Source organism: Lissotriton vulgaris, chromosome 1_2 (assembly GCF_964263255.1).
Source record: "Lissotriton vulgaris chromosome 1_2, aLisVul1.2, whole genome shotgun sequence".
NCBI classification, from domain to species: Eukaryota; Metazoa; Chordata; class Amphibia; order Caudata; family Salamandridae; genus Lissotriton; species Lissotriton vulgaris.
Genome location: NC_141686.1, coordinates 358,836,812 through 358,858,625, shown reverse-complemented (window position 1 = coordinate 358,858,625; position 21,814 = coordinate 358,836,812). Strand labels below are relative to the sequence as shown.

The 21,814-nt window shown below is 46.8% G+C and overlaps 1 protein-coding gene across 1 annotated transcript in view; it reads left to right on the top strand.

Annotated features, from left to right (window-relative positions):
• Window positions 1–21,814, top strand: part of LOC147736839 (uncharacterized) — a 78,108-nt gene that overhangs the window by 40,722 nt on the left and 15,572 nt on the right. The window contains exon 2 of the mRNA XM_086952708.1: window positions 14,208–15,364. Coding sequence (XP_086808834.1) covers window positions 14,239–15,364 — 1,126 coding nt within the window. The 5' untranslated portion in view covers window positions 14,208–14,238. The remainder of the gene's footprint in view (window positions 1–14,207; window positions 15,365–21,814) is intronic.

The window sequence follows — 21,814 nt, the reverse complement described above, 5'->3', positions numbered from 1 at the left end:
GTCACGTGTATCTAATTTTGTTTTTGCTAACATGTCTGTTTGCAGTGTTCTCAAAATTTCTGTGTGTTTTTGAGTCTAAGTGATTGGTTTAAAATCAGGTTTAATTAGTTCGTAGAGAGGTTTAACCCTCTCTGCGTAATTTAGAATGTAAGTTCTACCGAAATTCAGAAAGCCTAGAATCGATTGTAAGTTCTTCAGCGTTTTTGGAGCTTGGAGTACAGCGCACTTCTCTAAGAAGTTGTCCGCTAGACTTTTTCCTTCACTTGATAATTCGTATCCTAAAAATAATACTGTCAGATGGGCAATTCGAGACTTTTTAAAGTTGAATTTGTAACCCTCTGCTGCGAACCCAAGTATAATGGTGTTCACTCTTTTCAAGTGAGTCTCCAAGTCGTCGTCTGTGAGATAGATATCATCTACGTAAGATAATGCCTCGTCATCATATATTTGTAGTAACTCTGTTACTCTAGCTGAGAATAGTCCTGGGCTGTTCTTGAATCCCTGTGGGAGCCTACAGAAATTTTTCTGAGACCCCATTACTGAGAAAGCGGTCAAGTATCAGCTTTCTGGTGCAATATTTTGACAAAAGAAACCATTAGATATGTCTAATGTCGTTTTATATTTTTTCCTAACTATGTTATTCATTAGTGCAGCACTATGTGAATTTTGTACTGCAAATGTTTTGCAACATGCGTTAAGGTGTCTGTAGTCCAAAACTAGACGATATGAATTGTCTGGTTTGGAGACAGGAAACAAAGGATTGTTCATTTGAGAGGTGCATGTTTCAATCACCCCCTGATAGTCAAGTTGATCTAAAATCTCCCTGACTTGTTTTTTAGCTTCTTGCTTAATGGGATACTGCCTTTGTGCAGTCGGTTGACTTTTTAACTGGATTTTGTGAGGAGGAGAGTCCTCATCACATCCTACATGATTTTTATATAATGCTGGTGCCTGGGCTACTGCCCATTTCCTTGCATAAGTATATTTTTTGTGAATCGGAATGTGATTCGAGAAGGCAGGCATAATCATTTCTTCGCCACGAGGGCACTCCCTGACAAACTCTGGGGGCCAATCTTTTTCAGCTAACAGAATATCATAGCCTTTTGAGAGTTTATCCCAAAATAGACCCCTTATATTCCTAGTCTTATCACCCTCTATACGCAATGTTATTTCGTATATCTTATGGGGCTCGCTAACTCTGGTGTCGGCAGTTACAACATGAATGTATTCTTTCGTGTCCACTGTCTCCAGATGACTCATCAGGATCTTGCGGGCTATACTGATTTCTGCTGCACTGTCTAACATTGTCTGTGCCCACTCCCCGTTTTTAAACTGTGTCCTCAGTATTCTCAGCATGTTCGATTACTCTAATACTGGCTACCTTCTTTATTGGAAATTGAGATTTTTTATTTTGAGCAGGGTTCCTTGTCTTTGGACTTGGTGTGCTCTCCTGGGTCTGACCGTCCTCTTCTTTCCGATTTCTGCGAAAAAGATCGAGAGGGACTTGTATCAATACTTTGATATCTATCAGGCTTCTTCAAATTATCCCTATTTCTAAAGTTTTCTCAGAGGGCTCCCTCTGGGGAGACTGGTGTTCTCGAGTCGGAGTTCTTTCCCTCCGTCGAGGAGACCTTCCTCTGGACTGGAAAACGTTTTCCTTGGGAGTGGATTGTTTATTTCCATCCCAGCTCTTTTTAGGAGTGTTAGAATTATTTTTAATAAATAATTTTTCATGATTTTCGAGCAGTTGGGGCTTTACTGGTTTTCCACCCAAGCTGTCTCTACCTAGTTCTTCATAGCATTTTTCTATGATTCTGGCAAGCTCAATTAGTTGATCTGTTATATCTGTTTCCTTCAACTTCTGAACTTCTGGCGGATCGCCACAGATGCTGCTTCTCCTTTTATATTGGCTAATAATATAGCCGAGACCTGCTTGAAGTCTTTCAGTAATTTCATACCAAGAGTTAAAGCAGGTTCTGGACCGTATTCATTCTGAATCTGTTTTAGCACTTCTGGTATTACCGCCATGGACGGAAAACCATGTGTTTTTGTGTAAATGGAAGCAAAGACTGTACCCCAAGTGTCACAGTCCTCCACGTGTGGTGCGACCCCCATTGGAAGGCAGATGGTCAAGATTCTGTGTTTCTCAATAGGGGTAGTATTCGGAAATACTGCCTCTATTTGAGTGATTTTCTGCGCTAACCAGAAAGGAATTTGTTCCCGTTTTATGGGTGTTTTACCAAGACATGACTGTATGTTCTGTGGTGTAATTTTATTAGTGTTCCCCTGATGAGGGGTCAGCTGTGGTACATTAACAGTTGATTGGACTGTAGCAGTCCGCATTACATATTGGACTAATTGCCTATGTATTTTAATTAATGTTTTTAGCTGTGCTAAGAGTTCTTCTCTAGACATTTTATCAAGAGACTGGTCTTTTATCATCCGACCAGGTCTCTGAGGTCGGAATCCCTGCACCTTGCTGTTGTCCCTCGGGTAAAGAAAGCGCGCCTTGGCGGACGCTCTTTTGGATTGCTGGCATCTCAGCTATGGAACTCTTTGCCGCTGGCCCTGCGGGGAGCCACTAGCTTGCTGGCTTTTAGGAAAGGCCTTAAAACGTGGCTTTTTACTCAGTAGCCGTTCTCTCTTAAATTCCTGGCTCACTGCTCTTTTTAGTCTTTCATTTGGTGTTATGTTATTATGTTGCAGCTTCTTTGCCTTCTCCAATAAAAGCGCCGGGACACTCTTTTTGAGTAGCCGTGCGCTATAAAAATGAACTAATAACATAACATAACATAACATCAATGTCTGGGTGTGGTGTGTAGCTGGCTAGAACCGGCCATGTTGCTCCTGGTCTACCTAGTGGACCGAGCCTGGTAATATGATCATTATGTTTTAGGGCGCCTTTAAACCAGAGCAGGTGCTCTTGGAATTTTAATGGGATTTCAATCTCCTCGAAATGAGCGTACTCTTCCGGTGGATCCCCTACTATATAGTAGTGGAACTCGTGTGTTGCGGTGTTTGCCGCTGGAAATTTTATCCAAGAATAGAATACCTCTGTCTGCCGATATTCGTGTGCCTCTATCACGAAGACGACTGTGCCACCTTGTGTGGTCAGACCCTTTTCTATAAGTTTTGACGTTATAGTATTTCTTAAATGTGCCGGGATGATTATTGCACCCAGTTCAGTAGTCCCGTCGGGACCCTGCTGAGTCGCATCTACTGCGGCATCAGTTCCGTTGTTTTCTACTGATTTTACAAATGCAGGTTTTGCAGAGCAGGTCTCCAAGGAGACAAAGATTAGGTGCACAATATTTTGGAACACTGTATCCTTCAACGTTGAATAAACCAGAGCTTTACATAGGAATCTCTTCCTACTAAGGTCGGGCGGATTTTAACCTTTCACCCACTCCAGACGTCGATTGGAGTATTTACGGGAGAAAGGGGTCTGTGTGAAAAATGCACGACTGAGTTACTCTAACATCTTGAGTTAGTTTATCGCCTTACCAAACGTTTGGGCGCCATGTAGTGTAGTTCCTATTTTCCCAATAGGCCCTGCGCATTGGAATAACATAAACAGTAGTATGGACGTAGAAGTGCGGATCTTCCAGGTCTCCACTGACTATGCTAAACTTAATTGGGTTTGTTACCAACTAGCTCAGAGGTCACTGGAAACTTTCTTGACTGAATAGGAAGTGATCAGCTTCCCTGGTACAGACAAGAAGGGATTCAGTTTTCCAACAACCGCATAAACATGACAACTTTGCTCCTTAGAATAAGAGTCAATCTCTAGGGTCGTGTGAAACAATAGACAGTTATATTACTCAGTCAGTTTTGTGCAGATTACTTTCACCAATATGCAGAGAATAGAGAGAAGGGCGTTTTCAATAAAAAGGTATTATTTATTGAACAGTCTTTCTTCTCATGCAAGAGAAATGAATTGCCACAATTGCAAGACTAGTTATTATAAAAAGTGCGTACAGTAAGATGAGTATTGCGAAATAATACTGTAAAAGCATTGATATGGTTTCTTAGCCATACAATGGTTTAAAATGAATAAAACATATATACATTCATATATACATTAGGCTAACGTACTCAACTGGTGCTTCTAACTACGCCTACCCCAGTGTACCTGACCTAAGCCTAATACTTGGGAGGGAGTAAGTAAGTAGCAGTTTTAGTTAAGTTGGTTTTGCCAAGGTTTGCTTCAAGAATTCTCTCTAAGGGTTTAGTCAACACCATACCTCTGAAATAGAATGTTAGAGGTCTGGTATCTCCTTCCAGGGACTCGATATCCCAGTCACTCGCAAGAGTAGGCTGGAAACGCCGGAGCTGGATTTTCTCGGCAGGAGAAAAGACAGCGTCTCTCTCAGCGCGTCGAGGAAGAGGAGGAGGGGCAGCGTCCGCGGGCAGCTTGTATCTGCTGGGCTCTGAAGGGGACAGCTGTTCTGCTCCTATGTGCACCACACCATCGCTCGCTGATGTCGTTAAGGCGGCGATAGCATCAGTATCAGCGTGGCAGCGTGATCGCTTCAGCTTCAGCGTTTGCTTAAGGCAACGTTGGTAATATTTATACCTGAAAGGTGCCTTGTTTGACGTAGGTTTTTGGACATAAGACGTCAATAAAGATGTCACTAGGAAGTGATCGTCTCTCAGTGCTCATTAGAGTTCTATTACTAATCAAAACATAGCAAGCGGGGATTTCCCAGGTTGCTGAGTTTTTATCTTGTTGAAGAACTCGGAGTGTAATCTAGGAATCTTAGATAGTGGCTTCTGCTGTGTCATTTGCTCTAATGAGCTACAGAGGAAGCTGCAGAGGAAGTGATTCTGAAATGTGGCTCTGTTCGTGTTAGGCCAGAGACGAGTTTCTGAATTTTGCATTTGATCGGTTATGCCAATACAGGGGTACAAAGGGATTATAGCCGTATAGGGGCATAAGGTCACAATATTGATCAGGGTCCTAGATTAGAACGCAACACCCTCTTCCCATCAATTGAAGACTTTCTCTCCAAAGAAAAATAATCCACTCTGTGGCTCAGACATGCTAGTGACCCACACCCCTCAAATCCAACAGCGTGTTATAAACCGCACCAGACCAGTGCCCTGGTACAAGCCAGAGTTAAAGGAGGCAAAACCTGCATTGCGTCGACACTGGCGGGAAAGTGATGCTAAAGAGGGCAAAATCAAATTTTTAAATTGAGCTTGAGGAATATAAAGGCAAACCCCGTTCCATGCAAAGTCCTCTTAGTTGGCAAAACAAATCTTAGAAGCAAATGAAAATAGTTTTTTGAAATCCTGAATGAGTAGTCGCTCCCAGATGAAATGAGAACTTCCCTGACTCCTATTGAGGCATTCTGTGACAATCTAAATACTTAACAAAAACATTCTTTAAAGATAGTATAAACAATTACAGCAGCAGTAATTCTAAAGTTGAGTATGAAAATAACTCTACTCTCCTTATCCTTGTTTGAAGAAATAAACGGGCTTCATGAATTTAATGATCAAGGTCAAATCTGGGTTACCAACTGACCCTTGCCCTCCAGCAGTCATGGAATCTCTGACCTCAGCAATCAATCAATCAGCATTTATAAGGCGCACTCCAAGGGTATCTGGGCGCTGCGGGTGCTGAGTCTCCATCTAAAAGCGAGGTCTTGAGCAATCCCCTGCAGAGCTTTTTCATCAATTCAGCAGCTCAAGCTATCGCTCCAAGCGCGTTTCAAAATGCTGTAGAGCTCAAGTCACTGAAAAACCAGGGAGAAGTCCCGGATATAACAAAGAATTTTAGGGCAATACCTCTGCTCCCTTAACCTGCAAAAACTATTGGCCAGAGAACTGTCTTCAAGAGGTTCCAGGCTTTATAACTACACCGTTTCTTATCAATGGAATGTCAGCCTCACAACTCCAGCCTCAAAATATGATGCAATTTGATGATTACTTGATGAGGTTGAATCAGCTAAAACTGAATATTGACCAAACTGAAGATTGTAATTTGAAAGAATAAGACCAACGTTTGGAGCCAACTTTACTCTCCAACAAAAATGAGATTGCTACCGGAGCCTAACCCCTCAGCTAAAAGCCTCTGAGTGATAATCAATAGCAATCTTAGCAAGAACCAGCAGGCTGGAGCAGTAGGATCTAAATGCAGATTTGTGCTGAAACTGCTTCAGAAACTAATCCCACTCCTCCCACTTTAGACAAGAAAATCAATAGCGGTGGCCGCAGTCCTATCTAGATCTCATCATGCCAACAGAGTATATGTAAGAATACCCAATATCACCATTCATAGACTACAAGTAATTCACAGCGACGCAGCTTGTGTACTACATCATCTTCAGAGGTGGGCACGCGCCACACCTATATTGAAATAACAAATCCAATATCAGACCCACTGCCTCAGCCCTAAAGGGTTGTGATGTCTAGCCCCCATCTTCAACAAAGCAGACTCCGTCATAGCTCCTCACCTCCGAGACGTCATCAATTGCTCCTTCAACTCCGCTACCTTCCCAGAAGACTGGAAACACGCTGAACTCACCGCCCTTCTGAAAAAACCAACAGCAGACCCCACCGAACTCAAAAACTACCGCCCCATCTCGCTTCTTCCATTCCCGGCCAAAGTCATCGAGAAAGCTGTCAACAACCAACTCGCCGCCTTCCTCGAAGCCAACAATTCACTCGACCCCTCACAATCGGGCTTCCGAGCCAAACACAGTACTGAGACCGCCCTCATCGCAGCAACAGACGACATCCGAACTTTACTGGACAATGGAGACACTGTCGCCCTCATCCTCCTCGACCTTTCTGCAGCCTTCGACACAGTCTGCCACAGCACCCTGTTACACCGCCTCAAAAACATCGGAATCCAAGGAAAGGCACTGGAATGGGTCACCTCGTTCCTCACCGGAAGAACCCAGAGAGTCCGCCTCCCACCATTCAAGTCCGAGGCCTCTGAAATCATCTGCGGCGTACCACAAGGATCCTCACTCAGTCCCACCCTCTTCAACGTATACATGAGCCCCCTCGCGGCCATCGCCCGCCAACACAACCTCAACATCATCTCTTACGCGGATGACACTCAACTGATCCTATCTCTCACCAAGGACCCCAGCACCGCCAAAACTAATCTTCACGAAGGAATGAAAGAAGTCGCCGAATGGATGAAACAAAGCCGACTGAAACTGAATTCAGACAAAACAGAAGTCCTCATCTTAGGTAAATCCCCCTCTGCATGGGACAACTCCTGGTGGCCGGAAGCCCTCGGAAATGCACCCATCCCGACAGACCACGCACGGAACCTTGGCGTCATCCTGGATTCCTCACTATCAATGAACAGACAAGTCAGCGCCGTATCCTCTTCCTGCTTTAACATTCTTCGCATGCTCAGAAAAACATTTCGCTGGATCCCCACCGAAACAAGGAAAACAGTCACCCATGCTCTGGTCACGAGCCGACTGGACTACGGAAACACCCTCTACGCAGGCACCACCGCTAAACTCCAGAAGAAACTACAACGAATCCAAAACGCCTCAGCCAGGCTCATATTAGACATCCCACGCAACGAACACATCTCTGGTCACCTTAAAGACCTCCACTGGCTACCCGTCAATAAGAGGATCACTTTCCGACTGCTCACCCACGCACACAAATCACTCTACGACATCGGACCAGATTGCCTCAACTCTCGACTGTCCTTCTACTCCCCCTCCCGCCAACTCCGCTCTTCCAGCCAAGCCCTCGCCACTGTACCTCGCATCAACAAGACTACCATGGGAGGCAGATCCTTCTCCTACCTGGCTGCCAAAACATGGAACTCACTCCCCGCCTACCTTCGCCTAACCCAGAATCACCTAGCGTTCAGAAAGCAGCTTAAAACGTGGATATTTGACAAATAATCCACCTCCCCCTCCTAAGCGCCTTGAAACCCTCTGGGTATGTAGTGCGCTATATAAATTTCTTGACTTGACTTGACTTGACTTCATTGCAAACCAGGTGTAAATGCATACACCCGTACAAAAGCAGAGATCTCCTCACTTGAATTTACTTGCTATTGCAAAATTACAGAGGATCAGATCAGGTGGACGCAGCTTTGGTACAAGTTCCTTTCATCCAGAAATCTGACAGCCCACAAGCCTATTCAGACTAGATTCTATGTCAGGACCGGAGGCTTCAGATTATGCTATATCTTCCTTCGCTTTATTAACATAAAGACTCCACAGCAGCTTAGGAAAAGATATAATAAGAACAAAAATGCTTTAAACATAAAGCATTAACGTAATGTTCAACAAAAATAAACAACAACTCCCAAGAGTCTCTTGCGTAACAATAGTCCATAGTCCTATTACTCTGTCCATCATCACTATATAACCGGACTTCTCATCATCTTCCTCCTCTTTCTTCGCTGCTCCCGCAGCCAGATAAGTGCTTTTCTATTTGTTACCTTTTCATTGTGATTGATTGTCTTGTGTACGATCTTTGGGGGGACTCCTTGCAGGGTTTATTTCCTTACAGAGTCCCCAGTTGCGGGAACGTTCTTCGTTCCTACGCGACTTTATTCCCACTTGTGTGCGGTGTGTACATAGACCGCAAGGGGGCGGCCTGTCGTCTCGCCGACCCGCCGGCGCGCCTCCGCAGTGCGAGGAGCCGCGCCGTAGGGTCTGCTTGCGCGGGGGCCGATCCTCGCGTACCCCTCTGACACCTGGTGATCCGGGTCAGTACTTTTGCCCACTTTTTGACGCCCTCTGGGGTCTGTATGGCGGTTCTGACCGCGTGAATCGCCTTCGGGCGAGATCTGTGCACCTCTTTACCCATGTGTGGCCTAGCGCGCTTGAGGGGTACGTAGACCCGGTCCCGGCGAGGAGGGTCTGCGCGCTTGGGGGTTGGTGCAGCCCACCTGCCACGTCAGCTGGCCCAAAACGTGATCGCAGCCGCTTGGCCTGCCCACATTCGAGAACTTTCTCGGTTGCCGCCCTCTTGGGTGCCCCGCATTTGCCCTTGGTTCCGAGATGGAAGGGGAATACGATGAGGAAGCCTGCCCCTATCTGAAGGATGATGAGTTCTATCAGGCGGTAGACAACTCCATCTATCGTTGCGTGACGGAGGTGGTAGGGCCCATGGAGGACCGCCTTTCCGCCCGCATCGTGGAGGAGTGCGCGAAGCTGGCAGCAGCGCAGGTGCCTCCGTCCCCCGAACTCCCGGGGACGTCCGGCGGGTTGCCACCCGCTCCGAAGAGACCTCGTGGGGAGGGACCTTCATCAGAGGCTCAAGGCGTGGACAGGGGCGCTTTCGAGCGGCTTCGTGACGCCTTCCTGGCCAAGGCGACGGCGGTGCCCCCTGCACCCTTGGTGGATCCTGGCACTTCGGGCGACGTGTCTACGGCGCCCGCCTCCCCGATCTACGACTCTCCGGACTCGGATGACGACGGGGAGTCGACCCGTTCTTGGCTTCCGACACCTTCAGCGAAGGAGATGCCCCGAGACGAGTCGGGCATGCTGGACCCGGACGAGATCGTCCACCCCCGATCCGCGGCCTGGGCCCCGGGGGAGACGGTGGCGAAGTTTGTCGCGGGCAGGCTGCGCAAGCCCCTAGAAAAGGAGGCGAGGGGTTGCCTGCGTGGGGAATGCCCTCGGCCTACCCTGGAAGGGAAAGTGGCCATGACACCGGAGTTGGACCCCAAGATGGCCACCTTCCTGGCGAAATTCATGAAGGACCCCAGGAAGGGGATCGACTGGTCCTGGCGGGCTTGCCAGGACAAGTTGTTGGATGCGGTCGGGCCCGCCACGAAGATCCTCGATATGGCGGAGGAGGCTCGAGTGAATGGCACTGCCATTTCGCCGGAGGTGCTCTCCAACTGGGCCCAGAGGGTGATCGTATTTTTGGGCAACGCCAACTGTGCCCTGTCCACGGAGAGGCGGCGTTCGCTCCTTATCAAGCTGGATCCGAAGCTGGGGGACCTGGCCTCGTCGGAGGCAGGTGCCGTGGCTCAGGGTGGCCTCTTCGGTGAGCCTTTCATCCGCGAGCTGGGAAAGTTCGTGAATACGTTCACGTCGCTGGACAAGGCTCAGTCCAGCATCAAGAAGGTCTTCCACCAGCGTTTTTCTGGAGGGGCCGGTCGCGGCAGGGGCCGCGCGATCGGCCGTGGTCAGCAGACCAACAACCGAGGACAAGGCTCCGGAAGAGGTCAGTACCAGACCTCAGCCAACTACACCAACTTCTACCCCACGAGGGGACAGCGCTATGGTGGCAGAGGGTTCAAGAAGAACTCCGGACAAGGAAATGCCCCCGGTAAGTGTACTTTGCTTGGATCAAGTTCCGATTGGGGGGCGGCTGGCAAGCTTTTACGGGGAGTGGGAATTGCTCACTGCCGACGCTTGGGTTTTGCAAACTGTAAGAGGTTTCCATATCGAGTTTTACGACCAGCCAACTCAGGCGAGGCCCCCGCGCCCGATGGTTTTTTCAGAATCCGACGCGCGATTGATAGACGAAGAGGTCTCGGACTTGCTGCGCAAGGGAGCCATCCGTCTATCAACGCGCCACCCACATGGGTTCCTCAGCAACGTCTTCCTAGTGGACAAGACGGATGGGGGCAAGAGGCCGGTGATCAATCTCAAAGAGTTCAATGGGTGGTTGGTCTACCGTCACTTCAAGATGGAGGGGATCCACCTCCTTCGAGACGTGCTCCTCCCTCGGGATTGGATGGTACGACTGGATCTCAAGGATGCCTACTTGGTCGTTCCCATTCACCCCCCTCATCGTCGTTTCCTACAATTCCTGTGGGACGACAAGGTGTTCGAGTTCACCGCCCTGCCGTTCGGTCTTTCTTCGGCCCCGTGGTGCTTCACGAAGGTCCTCCACCCAGTGGTGGAGTTTCTCAGAGGTCAGGGGGTCCGGATGCTTGTATACTTAGACGACATCCTCCTCATGGGGCAGTGCCCGGAGGTGCTGGCGGGCCAGCTGCGTCAAGCTGTCGGCCTGCTTCAGAGACTAGGGTTCGTCATCAACGGCTCCAAGTCGGTTTTGGTTCTCACTCAGCAGATCACCTTTTTGGGTTTCGTGGTGGACTCGGTGCAGGCAGTCTTGAGCCTGCCGGGTCGGAAGGTCGCGAAGATTCGACACCTGCTTCGGCAGACGATCGCACGAGAGCGTACGTCACTGCGTCATATCGCCAAGGTGGTGGGCCTTCTCTCGTCCTCCATCCAGGCGATTTTCCCGGGGCCGCTGCACTACAGGGCTCTGCAACGCTTGAAGGCGCAACATCTGCGCCGTGGGATGTGTTACGACCAGTGGGTTCCCCTCACGGACGAAGTGAAGGAGGAAATGTCATGGTGGCTGTCTCACATGGAGGCATGGAATGGGCGAGCGATCTTCGGTTCGGCTCCGGACCTGATCATAGAGTCCGACGCCAGCAGGTCGGGCTGGGGCGCCCGGTGCGGGGATTTTTCCACCGGCGGCGCCTGGTCGTCAGAAGAACAACAATTGCATATCAATTGTTTGGAGCTCCTTGCGGGCTCCTTCGCAGTTCGCTGTTGGACCAAAGATTCGGTCAAGGCTTGTGTCCTGTTACGGATGGACAATATTTCGGCGGTTCAGTATGTGAACCACCTAGGAGGTCCTCGTTCCCGCGCCTTGGCGGATTTAGCGAAGGATTTCTGGGATTATTGCCTGTCTCGCCACATTGCGGTGACGGCGGAGTATCTGCCAGGCCAGTGCAATCAGGTAGCGGATTGGCACTCTCGACATCTCAGGGACGCCAGCCAGTGGAAACTGGATCCGGAAGTCTTCCGGTGGCTACACTCCCTTTGGGGTCCCTTCTCGGTGGACCTCTTTGCGTCCCGTCTCGACCACCAGCTGCCGCGGTTTTACAGCTGGAGGCCGGACCCTCTAGCGGAGGCCACGGACGCGTTCCTGCAGGATTGGAGTCGGGAACAGCCGTTCGCGTTTCCCCCGTTCTCCATGATCATGCGAACGGCGGCTCAAATACGCTGCCAGGGTGCGGAACTGGTGTTGGTTACACCGCTGTGGAGGTCTCAAGTATGGTTTCCGGTTCTTCTGGAGCTTTCTTGGGATTTTCCAATCCTACTCCCCCTGTTTCCTCTGCTCCTGACGAACCCGGATCAGGAACCTCACCCTCTCGTCGTGCAGAACACTCTCCGCCTCGTGGCGTGGAGGCTCTCAGGAGACGCTGGGCGCTCCCGGGCCTTTCGGGGTCGGCTGAGCACTTGCTCTCCAAAGCATGGGCCGATAGTACGACGAAGCGTTACAGATCCGCTTGGCTTAAGTGGATGCGGTGGTGTTTACGAAGGGATCTGGATCCCGTGGTCGCAGGCCTTGTTCCCGTGCTGAATTTCCTGGCGCATTTGGCCGACAAGGATCTAGCGTATAGGACGATCAATGCTATCCGGTCGGCGATTTCTGCGGGCCATGATAACATCGATGGCCACCCGGTAGGGGAACATCCTTTTGTGTGCCGGCTTCTGCGGGCTGTTCGCCTCGCACTGCCGCCAGAACCCAGGTACTCCGTCCTTTGGGACGTCAATTTGGTTCTGAATTTGTTCCTGTCGTGGCCAGCCAATTCTTATCTGTCTCTTAAGGAGCTGTCGGCGAAGTTAGCCATGTTGTTATGTCTGGTTTCTTGTAGGCGCGTCTCGGACGTGCGCGCGCTGGATGTCTCTGCACACATCTTTTCCCCGGATGGGGTTACTTTTACCGTGGGCCGGCGTACTAAGACGTCGTCGCGTTCCATTTCTTATCCAGCCTTTACTGACACTCCTAAGTTGTGTGTCGTGCAATGCCTCAAAGCATATGAGGACCTGACCTTGGATCTGCGCCCTCCGGGCGAGCGTCAGTTGTTGATTGCCCTGCGGAAGCCACACAAAGCTGTCTCCTCCCCTACTATTGCTCGGTGGGTGCGATGGGTCATGCAAGAAGCAGGCATCAATACTTCTCTCTTTGGAGCACACTCCGCCAGGGGGGCCATGGCCTCTAAGGCATTCTCGGTGGGTGCTCGTCTGGAGGACCTAATACGCGCGGCGGATTGGTCCTCAGATTCCACCTTCAAGAGGTTTTATTTCAAGCCGGTGGTGGATTTGGCTCAGTTGGTGGTAAGTAAGCTTTAAACTAGCATAATCTGAAGCCTCCGGTCCTGACATAGAATCGAAATTTGCCTAGCTTACGTAACGTAACGTAAGTTTCAATTCTATTAAGGACACGGAGGCGAGGATTATCCCACCCGGGCCACAGTGGTGTCTCTACCCACCCGTATGGCAGTAAGTAAAGCGTTTTCCTTTACATTGTCAGTACTGTGTTAATCACTGAATGCTCCTCGCCTTGTTGTCGCATTCCTAGGCCACCTCGCTGACGCTGTTCCTTTTTTGACAGGCAACGACGGTGCTAAGCAGGACCAATGAGGCTCAAGCGTGATCTGCGCGAAGAAAGAGGAGGAAGATGATGAGAAGTCCGGTTATATAGTGATGATGGACAGAGTAATAGGACTATGGACTATTGTTACGCAAGAGACTCTTGGGAGTTGTTGTTTATTTTTGTTGAACATTACGTTAATGCTTTATGTTTAAAGCATTTTTGTTCTTATTATATCTTTTCCTAAGCTGCTGTGGAGTCTTTATGTTAATAAAGCGAAGGAAGATATAGCATAATCCTCGCCTCCGTGTCCTTAATAGAATTGAAATTTACCGTTACGTAAGCTAGGCAAATTTCGATTCTTCCCCGTTATGGTTCGTTTTCTCCTCTTTTATGTATTTCTGATTCAGTTCCAAGAAACCCCAGGTTGAACATGCTCTCTATATATGCAATGACATAACAAGCGTTTTGTAGATCCTGTAGAAGTTTGGCATGTTGGCGCTTGCTTCAGTCACTGACCTGAATACTGCAAAAGAAAGGTGTACAGTGCAATTGAGGATGATAGCGCAGTCTTGTGTGCCAGGGTATTATAAACCTTTCATTGCTGCAAGGCCGTTACAGTATTCTCTTTTTGTGGTTGCACAGTGTACAATTTGAGCAGGAACAGACGTAATGTTGGAAACACATTTCAAATCCGTGCCTTTCATAATATATGAACTATGTTGCGGTATTGTGAAATTTTAATGATTCCATTTTTTTCAGGTTTTAGAATTTCGCATTTTTCTCTGATCAGGAGTATTTTGACCTAACTGTCCTGTGATAACGTGTTGTCTTTTCTCTTTTCCTCTCCTCTGCAGACACTTGAGACTTGAACATCAATTTACCAGAATGGGCAGAAGACGGGCTCCAGAAAAGAAAGTGACAGCGCAGTGTTCACATGAATCCGTAAGAGCCACAGTCTCATCTTTAGCTCTTCATGATGTCTCAACTTCAAGATCCCGAAATGATGCTCAGAGGGACCAGGACCTGGAACCGCTTTCGGAGAACCTGCCCCACATTATTCTTCTATCCATGCTGGAGGAGTTGGAAGCCAAACTGGATAACTTGATGAATACTGTAGAGGACGTACCTTCTAGAGTCGCTGGGCTGATTAAGAAAATCTTTATAGAAAAGGATCAAGGTTCCCTAGATAATGGCGCAGTGTCTTTGGAGGTGGTCTGTCCGGCGAGTATTAGAGATTGTGCTGTTAGCCGGTCTCCTGCGACACCTCAACCTGATAGGCCAGGGGAACCGAGCTTGTGTCTCCAGACAGTGTTTTCTGATGGGCATGCACCAAAGCAGTACTGTACACTCTCCTCGCCAACTGATGATCAAGTGCCTCCATATGAGCCAAGCGTTTGTCTACAGCCAATGTTTCCTGATCTACGTCACCCACACCAGGACCAGTGCTTGCAACCTGGGTTTCCAGATAGAAATGGAGTACAGCAGGATTGTACTCTATCCAGATGCCCTCTGACAGATCCTCCAGGCAGATCACTGGAGGCAAACCTGTGTCTTCACTCAGAATTTGTTGATGGGCAGACACCACAGCAAGACCAGAGCGTACAGTCAGCGTTCCCAGAAGAGTGGGAGCGAGATGAGCCCCTGAAGCAAGAACCATCCCTATTGTCTGATAATAGCTGGGACCAGCAACAGAACCTCTGCCCACACCCACTATTTCCTGAAGGACACGAACCACAGCAAAACCACTGTATACAACGCGCGCTACCAGATGGGAAGGAACCTGATGATCACTTGGAAGAAGAACTGATGTGTTTTCATTTCCAAGATCCCCAGGAGAAGCAGTGCCTACAACCTGTGTCACCTGATGGGAAGTCATCAGACGAACACTTGGAGTCTGGGCTATTGTCCTTTGATGAGCTGAGGTCACAACAAACCCAGTGCCTACAGCAACACCTATGCTTGAAGCAGGAATTCCCTAATGCACATTTATTGCTGTTTGAATCTACCCCAGGTATGTGTTTCACTATAAATGGACTCTCGGAGTGCATACTAACACATGTAACCTCTTCAAAATGCGTATGGGCAGATTTTAGAAAGTCTCTGAGGGGAGGATTATGGTATTGATGGAATCCACTGAGCGATACTGACCCCCAGAGTACGAGTACACACGGTGCAGATGTTTCCCTGCAATCTCCTCCTCTGTTTCCACACAGGACTGCATCCTTCCTGTGCAGAAACAGGCCTGGTAATGGGGCTCTGCATGAGACAAATAGGCCAGTAGCTCTTCACGTTCCATGATCGTCCCCATTCCGGGCTGAGGAACTGGAAATAGCGCTATTCATGAAAGGAATTACTGGCCAGAATCCCAAGTAATAGTCGGATGCAAGTGATGTGGTGTTCATTGAGAATAGCAGACATGCTCAGTCTAGAGAGGGAACTGTGTTTCCAGTTGCATTGGGTAAGACGCAGTCGTCTGCAGTTCCTGATATAAAAATCCTAGTCTGTATTTGGCCTCAACAGCAGGGCTGACCAGGGATGTTGTTGTCACTGCAGGGTTCTCCAGGAGTGCACACCACCTCATGATAGACAGATACACAAAGGTTTTGGAACTCTGAGGTGACTTGCAATAATCTTATTATATGCACCAGGTGGTACTTTATCCCGTATAATACATGGTCACACCATCGCCGTTCATAAAAAAATCTTGATGCGTAGCTCCTACATATGCTGCAGCTAACATGTTTGCAAACATGAAAAATGAACTGAAAACATCTTGTGCAAAAGTAAACATCAAAACTGTTAGATATTTCTTCCAAAAAGATGTTAGAAACTGTTCAATAAAAGTCCCTGAAATAAAAAGCTGCAGTAGCTCGAAACGTGTAGAAACATGCAGAAATATTCCACCCTTCCTTTATCTAAGGAAACTAATAAGCATATTCCCTCTGCTTCTCATAGTAAGCTAGTAACATACAGCAGAAGTAATAAAAGCAAAGTTCTGTTTGTTGCTGTGAACAGCTGCTTCAATTATGCTTCGTGACTTGACCTTCTTTTCACATCAGCTGCTGGAGCTGGCAGCAGGCATTGAGCCCTCAGGAGTCGATTGTAATAACTTCTAAAAGCCGAGTTCTGACGTCTTTTCTTCATAATCACTGACTTGGTACGTCACAAATTCCTGATTCTAAAGAAATTAGAGACTGCCATTTATACAGGGATTACAGAAACCCATGTAATATAATTTGTATCTATATATATAATAACTTTGGTACCGTTCAATGAATCCGCACAAAACTATTTGGGATTGGCATGACTAGTTTCATGCAGTGTTTTTTTGTGGTCCTCAAATTAAGCCACTAATCATTTAAGATAGATCTAGCTGGACCTTTAGCCCATGAATGGTTCGTGCATCTGGACTCGAGGCCCCAAATGTTAAAATCTATTGGATCCGATTGGATGAGAGAGCTTTTTCTTCCGTCATCCATTTCGGATACGTAAACCCAAAGTTGGGTTAGCAGACCTGAGGCTCCCTGATTGGCTGGCTACATCTTGAACCATTACATGATGAAGAGACTTGTTCCCCACATCCTGTAAAAATACTAAAGAAGCCATAAAGAGCCGTGGTGCCATCCTGTCTCTCCCTGGCACAGGGGCTGCCTAATGTTAAAATGTAGAAAGACATTTCTGATTTTGAGACAGAGGTTGGATTCCACATCATGACCCTTGAGGTCCGCAAACCTTAGGCAGGTGTCTGTGCAGGCTCAGTATTTGGCCTTGTACCCTGGTGGACATTTGTGATGTTCGGAGACCTGCTGCTCGGTCTGAAACCCTATCGATGTCCAATAAGGATACACAAGTTTGCAAGGGTCCGAGAACCCCAAGAAAGTATCCGGGAACCCTTAAAAAGAATAAAGAAAAAAACATAAGCCAGGCCCTTTAGGGAATCCCCTGCTGTGCCCAGGCACCGTTGAACACCTGTGCTTGCTTGGAGTTGGCTGCAGGGAACTGTTGCGTGTGTATATGATGAAGAAAAAAACCCACTGAAAACAAGCATTGGCAAAACAAATAGGTGTCTCCTATTCGAAAGCTATTGGCTTTGGCAACGTGTTTTAGCCATTATGTACCCCAGTGTGACTGCTGTTCGGCATGGTTAAAAGTTAGTGGCACGACGTTGGGTGTTGTAGATAGAAGGGAGATAAATTGGGGTAGAGTGCAATGGGGTAGATTGGAGTAAAATGGGGTAGATTGAATTGAGGTAGATTTGGGTGAAGTGGAGTAGATTGAGGTGGAGTGGAGTGGATTGGAGTGGGATAGATTGGGAAAGAATGGGGTGGAATGAGGTAGATTGGAGTAGAGTGGGGAAGACTGGAGTGGAGTAGATTAGAGTGCAGTATATTGGGGTAGTTTGGATTGCGGTACATTGGACTGGAGTAGAATAGAGTGGAGTTATATAGAGTGGTGTAGGGTAGATTGGGTTGGGGTGGGGTAGAGTGTGGTGGAATTGATTGGAGTAGATTTGAGTGGGGTAGATTGGGATAGGTAAGTTTGGCGTGGAGTGGGGTAGGGTAGATTGGAGTAGGGTGGAGTGGATTCGATTCAACTGGAATGAGGTAGGTTTGGGTAGAGTGAGGTGGAGTGGAATTGGATAGATTGGAGTGGAGTGTTGTGGGGTAGATTAGGGTGGAGTGGAATGGGGTAGATTGGGTGGATTGTAGTGGGGTGGATTGGATGGAGTGGGGTAGATTGGATGGAGTGGGGTAGATTGGATGAAGTGAGGAGGAATAGATTAGGTGGACTGGGGTAGATTACAGTCGAGTGCAGTAGATTATGGTAGATTGGAGTGGGTAGATTGTGGTAGTTTGGAGTGGGTAGATTGTGGTAGGAGTGTAGATGAATTGGATAGATCGCAGTGGGGTAGATTAAAATGGAGTTGGGTAAATTGGACTGAAGTAGAGCGAGGTAGATTGGGGTGAAGTTAGTTAGATTGGAGTAGATTAGAGTTGGGGTAAATTGAAGTGGAGTGGGGTAGACTGGGATATATTGGAGCAGAGTGGGGTAAATCTGAGTGGAGTGCGGTAGATTGGGGTGGAGTGGGGTAGATTGGAGTGTGGTGGGGTTGATTGGGTAATATTGAGTGTAGTAGGGTAGATTGGAGTGGGGTCGTTTGGAGTGGGATGGGGTAGATTGAGTTAGAGTGGGGTAGATTGTAGTGGGTAAATTGGGAATGGATAGATTGGAATAGGGTGAATTGTAGTGGGATGGTTTGGGGTATTTGGAGTGGAGTGGGATAGATTGGAGTGGGGTGGATTGGAGTGGGGTAACTGGTGTGGAGTAGAGGAGTGTGGAGTGGAGTGTTGTTTCATGGAGTGAGTGGCATAGATTGGAGTGGAGTGGTGTGGAGTTGAGTGGCGTAGTGTGGAGTATATTTGGTGTGGTAGCGCACTGCCATTACAGACAAAACATTTTCAATTGAAATGATCATTACATTTACATCGAAATATGGTTTTACTGCACATAAATGATGTTTGCAAATGTCATCCCCTAGTGTATTAATGTGTTTTAATCATATTCAAAGATTTTTGTCCACACTTCAGTAATACAAAACAAATGTGCTTCATTTGTACTAATTCTGATATATTCTGAAACATCAGCCCAGTTCTTTTTTTTAGGTCTTGCCACAACAGCGCTTAACTTTGTAGGCTTACTGCCCACTCATTGCTTTTTATTTGTTTCTTCGAATCTCCTTTAAACAGCCTTGTTTCCAAATGGCTAATTTTTCCTACCTGTCCCTCCTTTTCGTAAATTGTTCCCTCCCACCGAGCACCGTCCCGTTACTTGTATCTTTGCAATGATCCCATATTATCAACTGCTTTAGCACTTTTTCTAAGAGCACTTCATATGAGCACTTTTTTCACTCGCTCCAAGCTTTTTTGTAAATGGCTGTAATTCTTGTTCTTATCTCGTCACATTTGCTGTTCAATCACAGACCGAGATCAAATGTCATATGATGTTTCCCCTAAAAAGCCTGTTCTTTTTCTGACTTCAATGTAAGAGAGCCAGTTCCTCACCGTCTCACTCATCGCTGCTTGCCTCTCCTTGCTGGTTATTTATAAAAGCAAATTACTTCATTTTCTTGCCTTCACCACCTCCCCTTCGCATAATGGTAGCAGCCGTTTCAACTAAAGTGCTCATGTCTACTGCTGCCGACCAGAAACTTCACTGTTGACTGTAAACTTGGCACCTAAGGTAATGGAAGGACGGCTTGGGGTGGAGGGGACATTGCATGTACAAAGGGCCGTGCCATTGAAGCATCTTCTGGCAGCTTTCACCAGCAGCATCATGACTCGACCCTGCCACATCTGTACGACTTTTCCGGGCCAAAAGCAGTTTAGGATAATAGCTATGTATTCTGTAACCGGGCTGTTGGCTATGTACAAACCACTGTACTAAATGATATGAGGCATTCTTGGTACATGTATTTTTAAAATGTCACATGTTGTAATATTTAGGACACATACTATTGTAATGCAAGTTGATCTCTAGTAATCTTCAGGACATGTATTATTTGTAAAGTAGAAATGTTTTCCACTTAAAATTGAATATATGTACTTGGTAGTTTGTTTAAAGGACTAATCAAACCAAATGTCAGAAGTACAATGCTATAGAATTGTGAAGCACTCTGATACCCATTTGGGTCATGTTCGATCTATATAAAACACTGAATTAATAAATGAATAACACACCTGAGTGTGGGGAGACCCCCCCACACACACCTGGTGCCTGCTGAGAAGAAGGTGTGTGAGGGCCGAAAAATTACCTTCACGCCCTGCAAGGCCAGCGCCCTCGATGCTGCCTGCGTGGTGGCCATATTGAAGCAGAAAACCATCAGGACATCTCAGGCCTTTACATCCAATACGGCAAGCCCGTGGGCGGATTTGGAAATTATTGGGCGCTTTGCTAGTGGTATCTTGAGGAAAATAGTCAAATAAAGTATGACTGCGTGGCCAAGCTACTTTTCAAAAATAACATCCTCACACTGGGGAGAGACGTCTCGGGCTCTGATTGTGGGCTGGGATTCCCTGCAACAGCGAGCAACCGTATCTAGTTTCTTATCAGACTCATAGTTCCCTTTCCCGGCATTCAGAAAAAAATGTAATATCAGCATTTTTAGGTGCAGCACCTAAGGAGCTTATTGATGGCACAGTAATAACTCTCTGTTCCCAGCATTCTATTTTCATTAATCATATCCACCACATTTGATTGAAATTCAAAGGGTAGGCCTCAGTAACTACGTGTCAATCTTTGTAACCCGGCAAAATGCACTAGGATATTTCTTTTTTGAATGATGGTGTGGGACACTGCAAAAAGTCATTTGCAAAGTCAGTAGGTTTGCAAGGCAAGACCAATTGGCTTTGCCAGTGCTTGTTTTTTTGTTGTGTGCTAGGAAAAAAATCTTACACCTTCTCCTCTTGTATGGATACTCAGCAGAATTGTCACATAAATTCTCTCATTTTGAAAGTCATAGGAAGAAAAGTAAACAGCAAGCTTCCTCAAAGAAAGAAAAGCGTGTTTGTGGAAAAATACAGTAAACAAGGTTTTGGGCAGCGGGAGGGACGGATTTGAGTTACAAACCACAAATCCAATGGTAAGGAATGGGTGGAATGTATTCCCACTGATGCTTCCTTAATATCCCCACGATGTCTTGAGCGCTGTCTGGCAGTCTTGGATCTAAAACACAAAGGTTACAATTAAGTTATTATTGGGATTGTTTTTAACATCTTAATTTATGTTTAAAAAGTATTTGAAACTCACTTAAACCATAGTCTCTCTCTCTCTCTCTCTATATATATATATATATATATATATATATATATATATATATATATATATATATATATATATCTTTCCCTTTCTCTCTTTCTTTCTATGTCTCTCTCTCTCTCCTTCTCTTACTCTTTCTCTTTCTTTCTATCTTTCTCTCTTTCTATTTCTTACTCTCTCCCTCTCTCTCTCTCTTCTGCTCTTCCTTCCTTCCCTCCCACGTAGTTTGTGGTTATAGGAGTTTCTATTGAAAAGCAATTATTGCTTTGCTGATAACTTTGAAATCTTTTGACACATCTGCACAAACTTTTCAAAAATATGTGTTTTCTGTTTTTTCTTTATTAAATCACATGTGTTTATTTTTGTGGTTTTATACAGTACAATCTTGACTGAAGGGCATTGAAGCACTTTTCTAAGAAGAAAGACCAAAATGCAGATTAGATGTGTCATCAAATAACATACAAGCAATAGACTAATACCACAGATCACGTCAGGGGAGAAAGTTCAAACAGTTAATATCTGGATACATTGGAAAAGTAGATGCAGAAAAGTGACCACAGATTTATTATTCAGAGCATCTCTCAAATAGGAGGATTTTGAGTTTATTTTTAATTGTGGCAAGACTTGTGGTTGTTCAAGGTGCTTG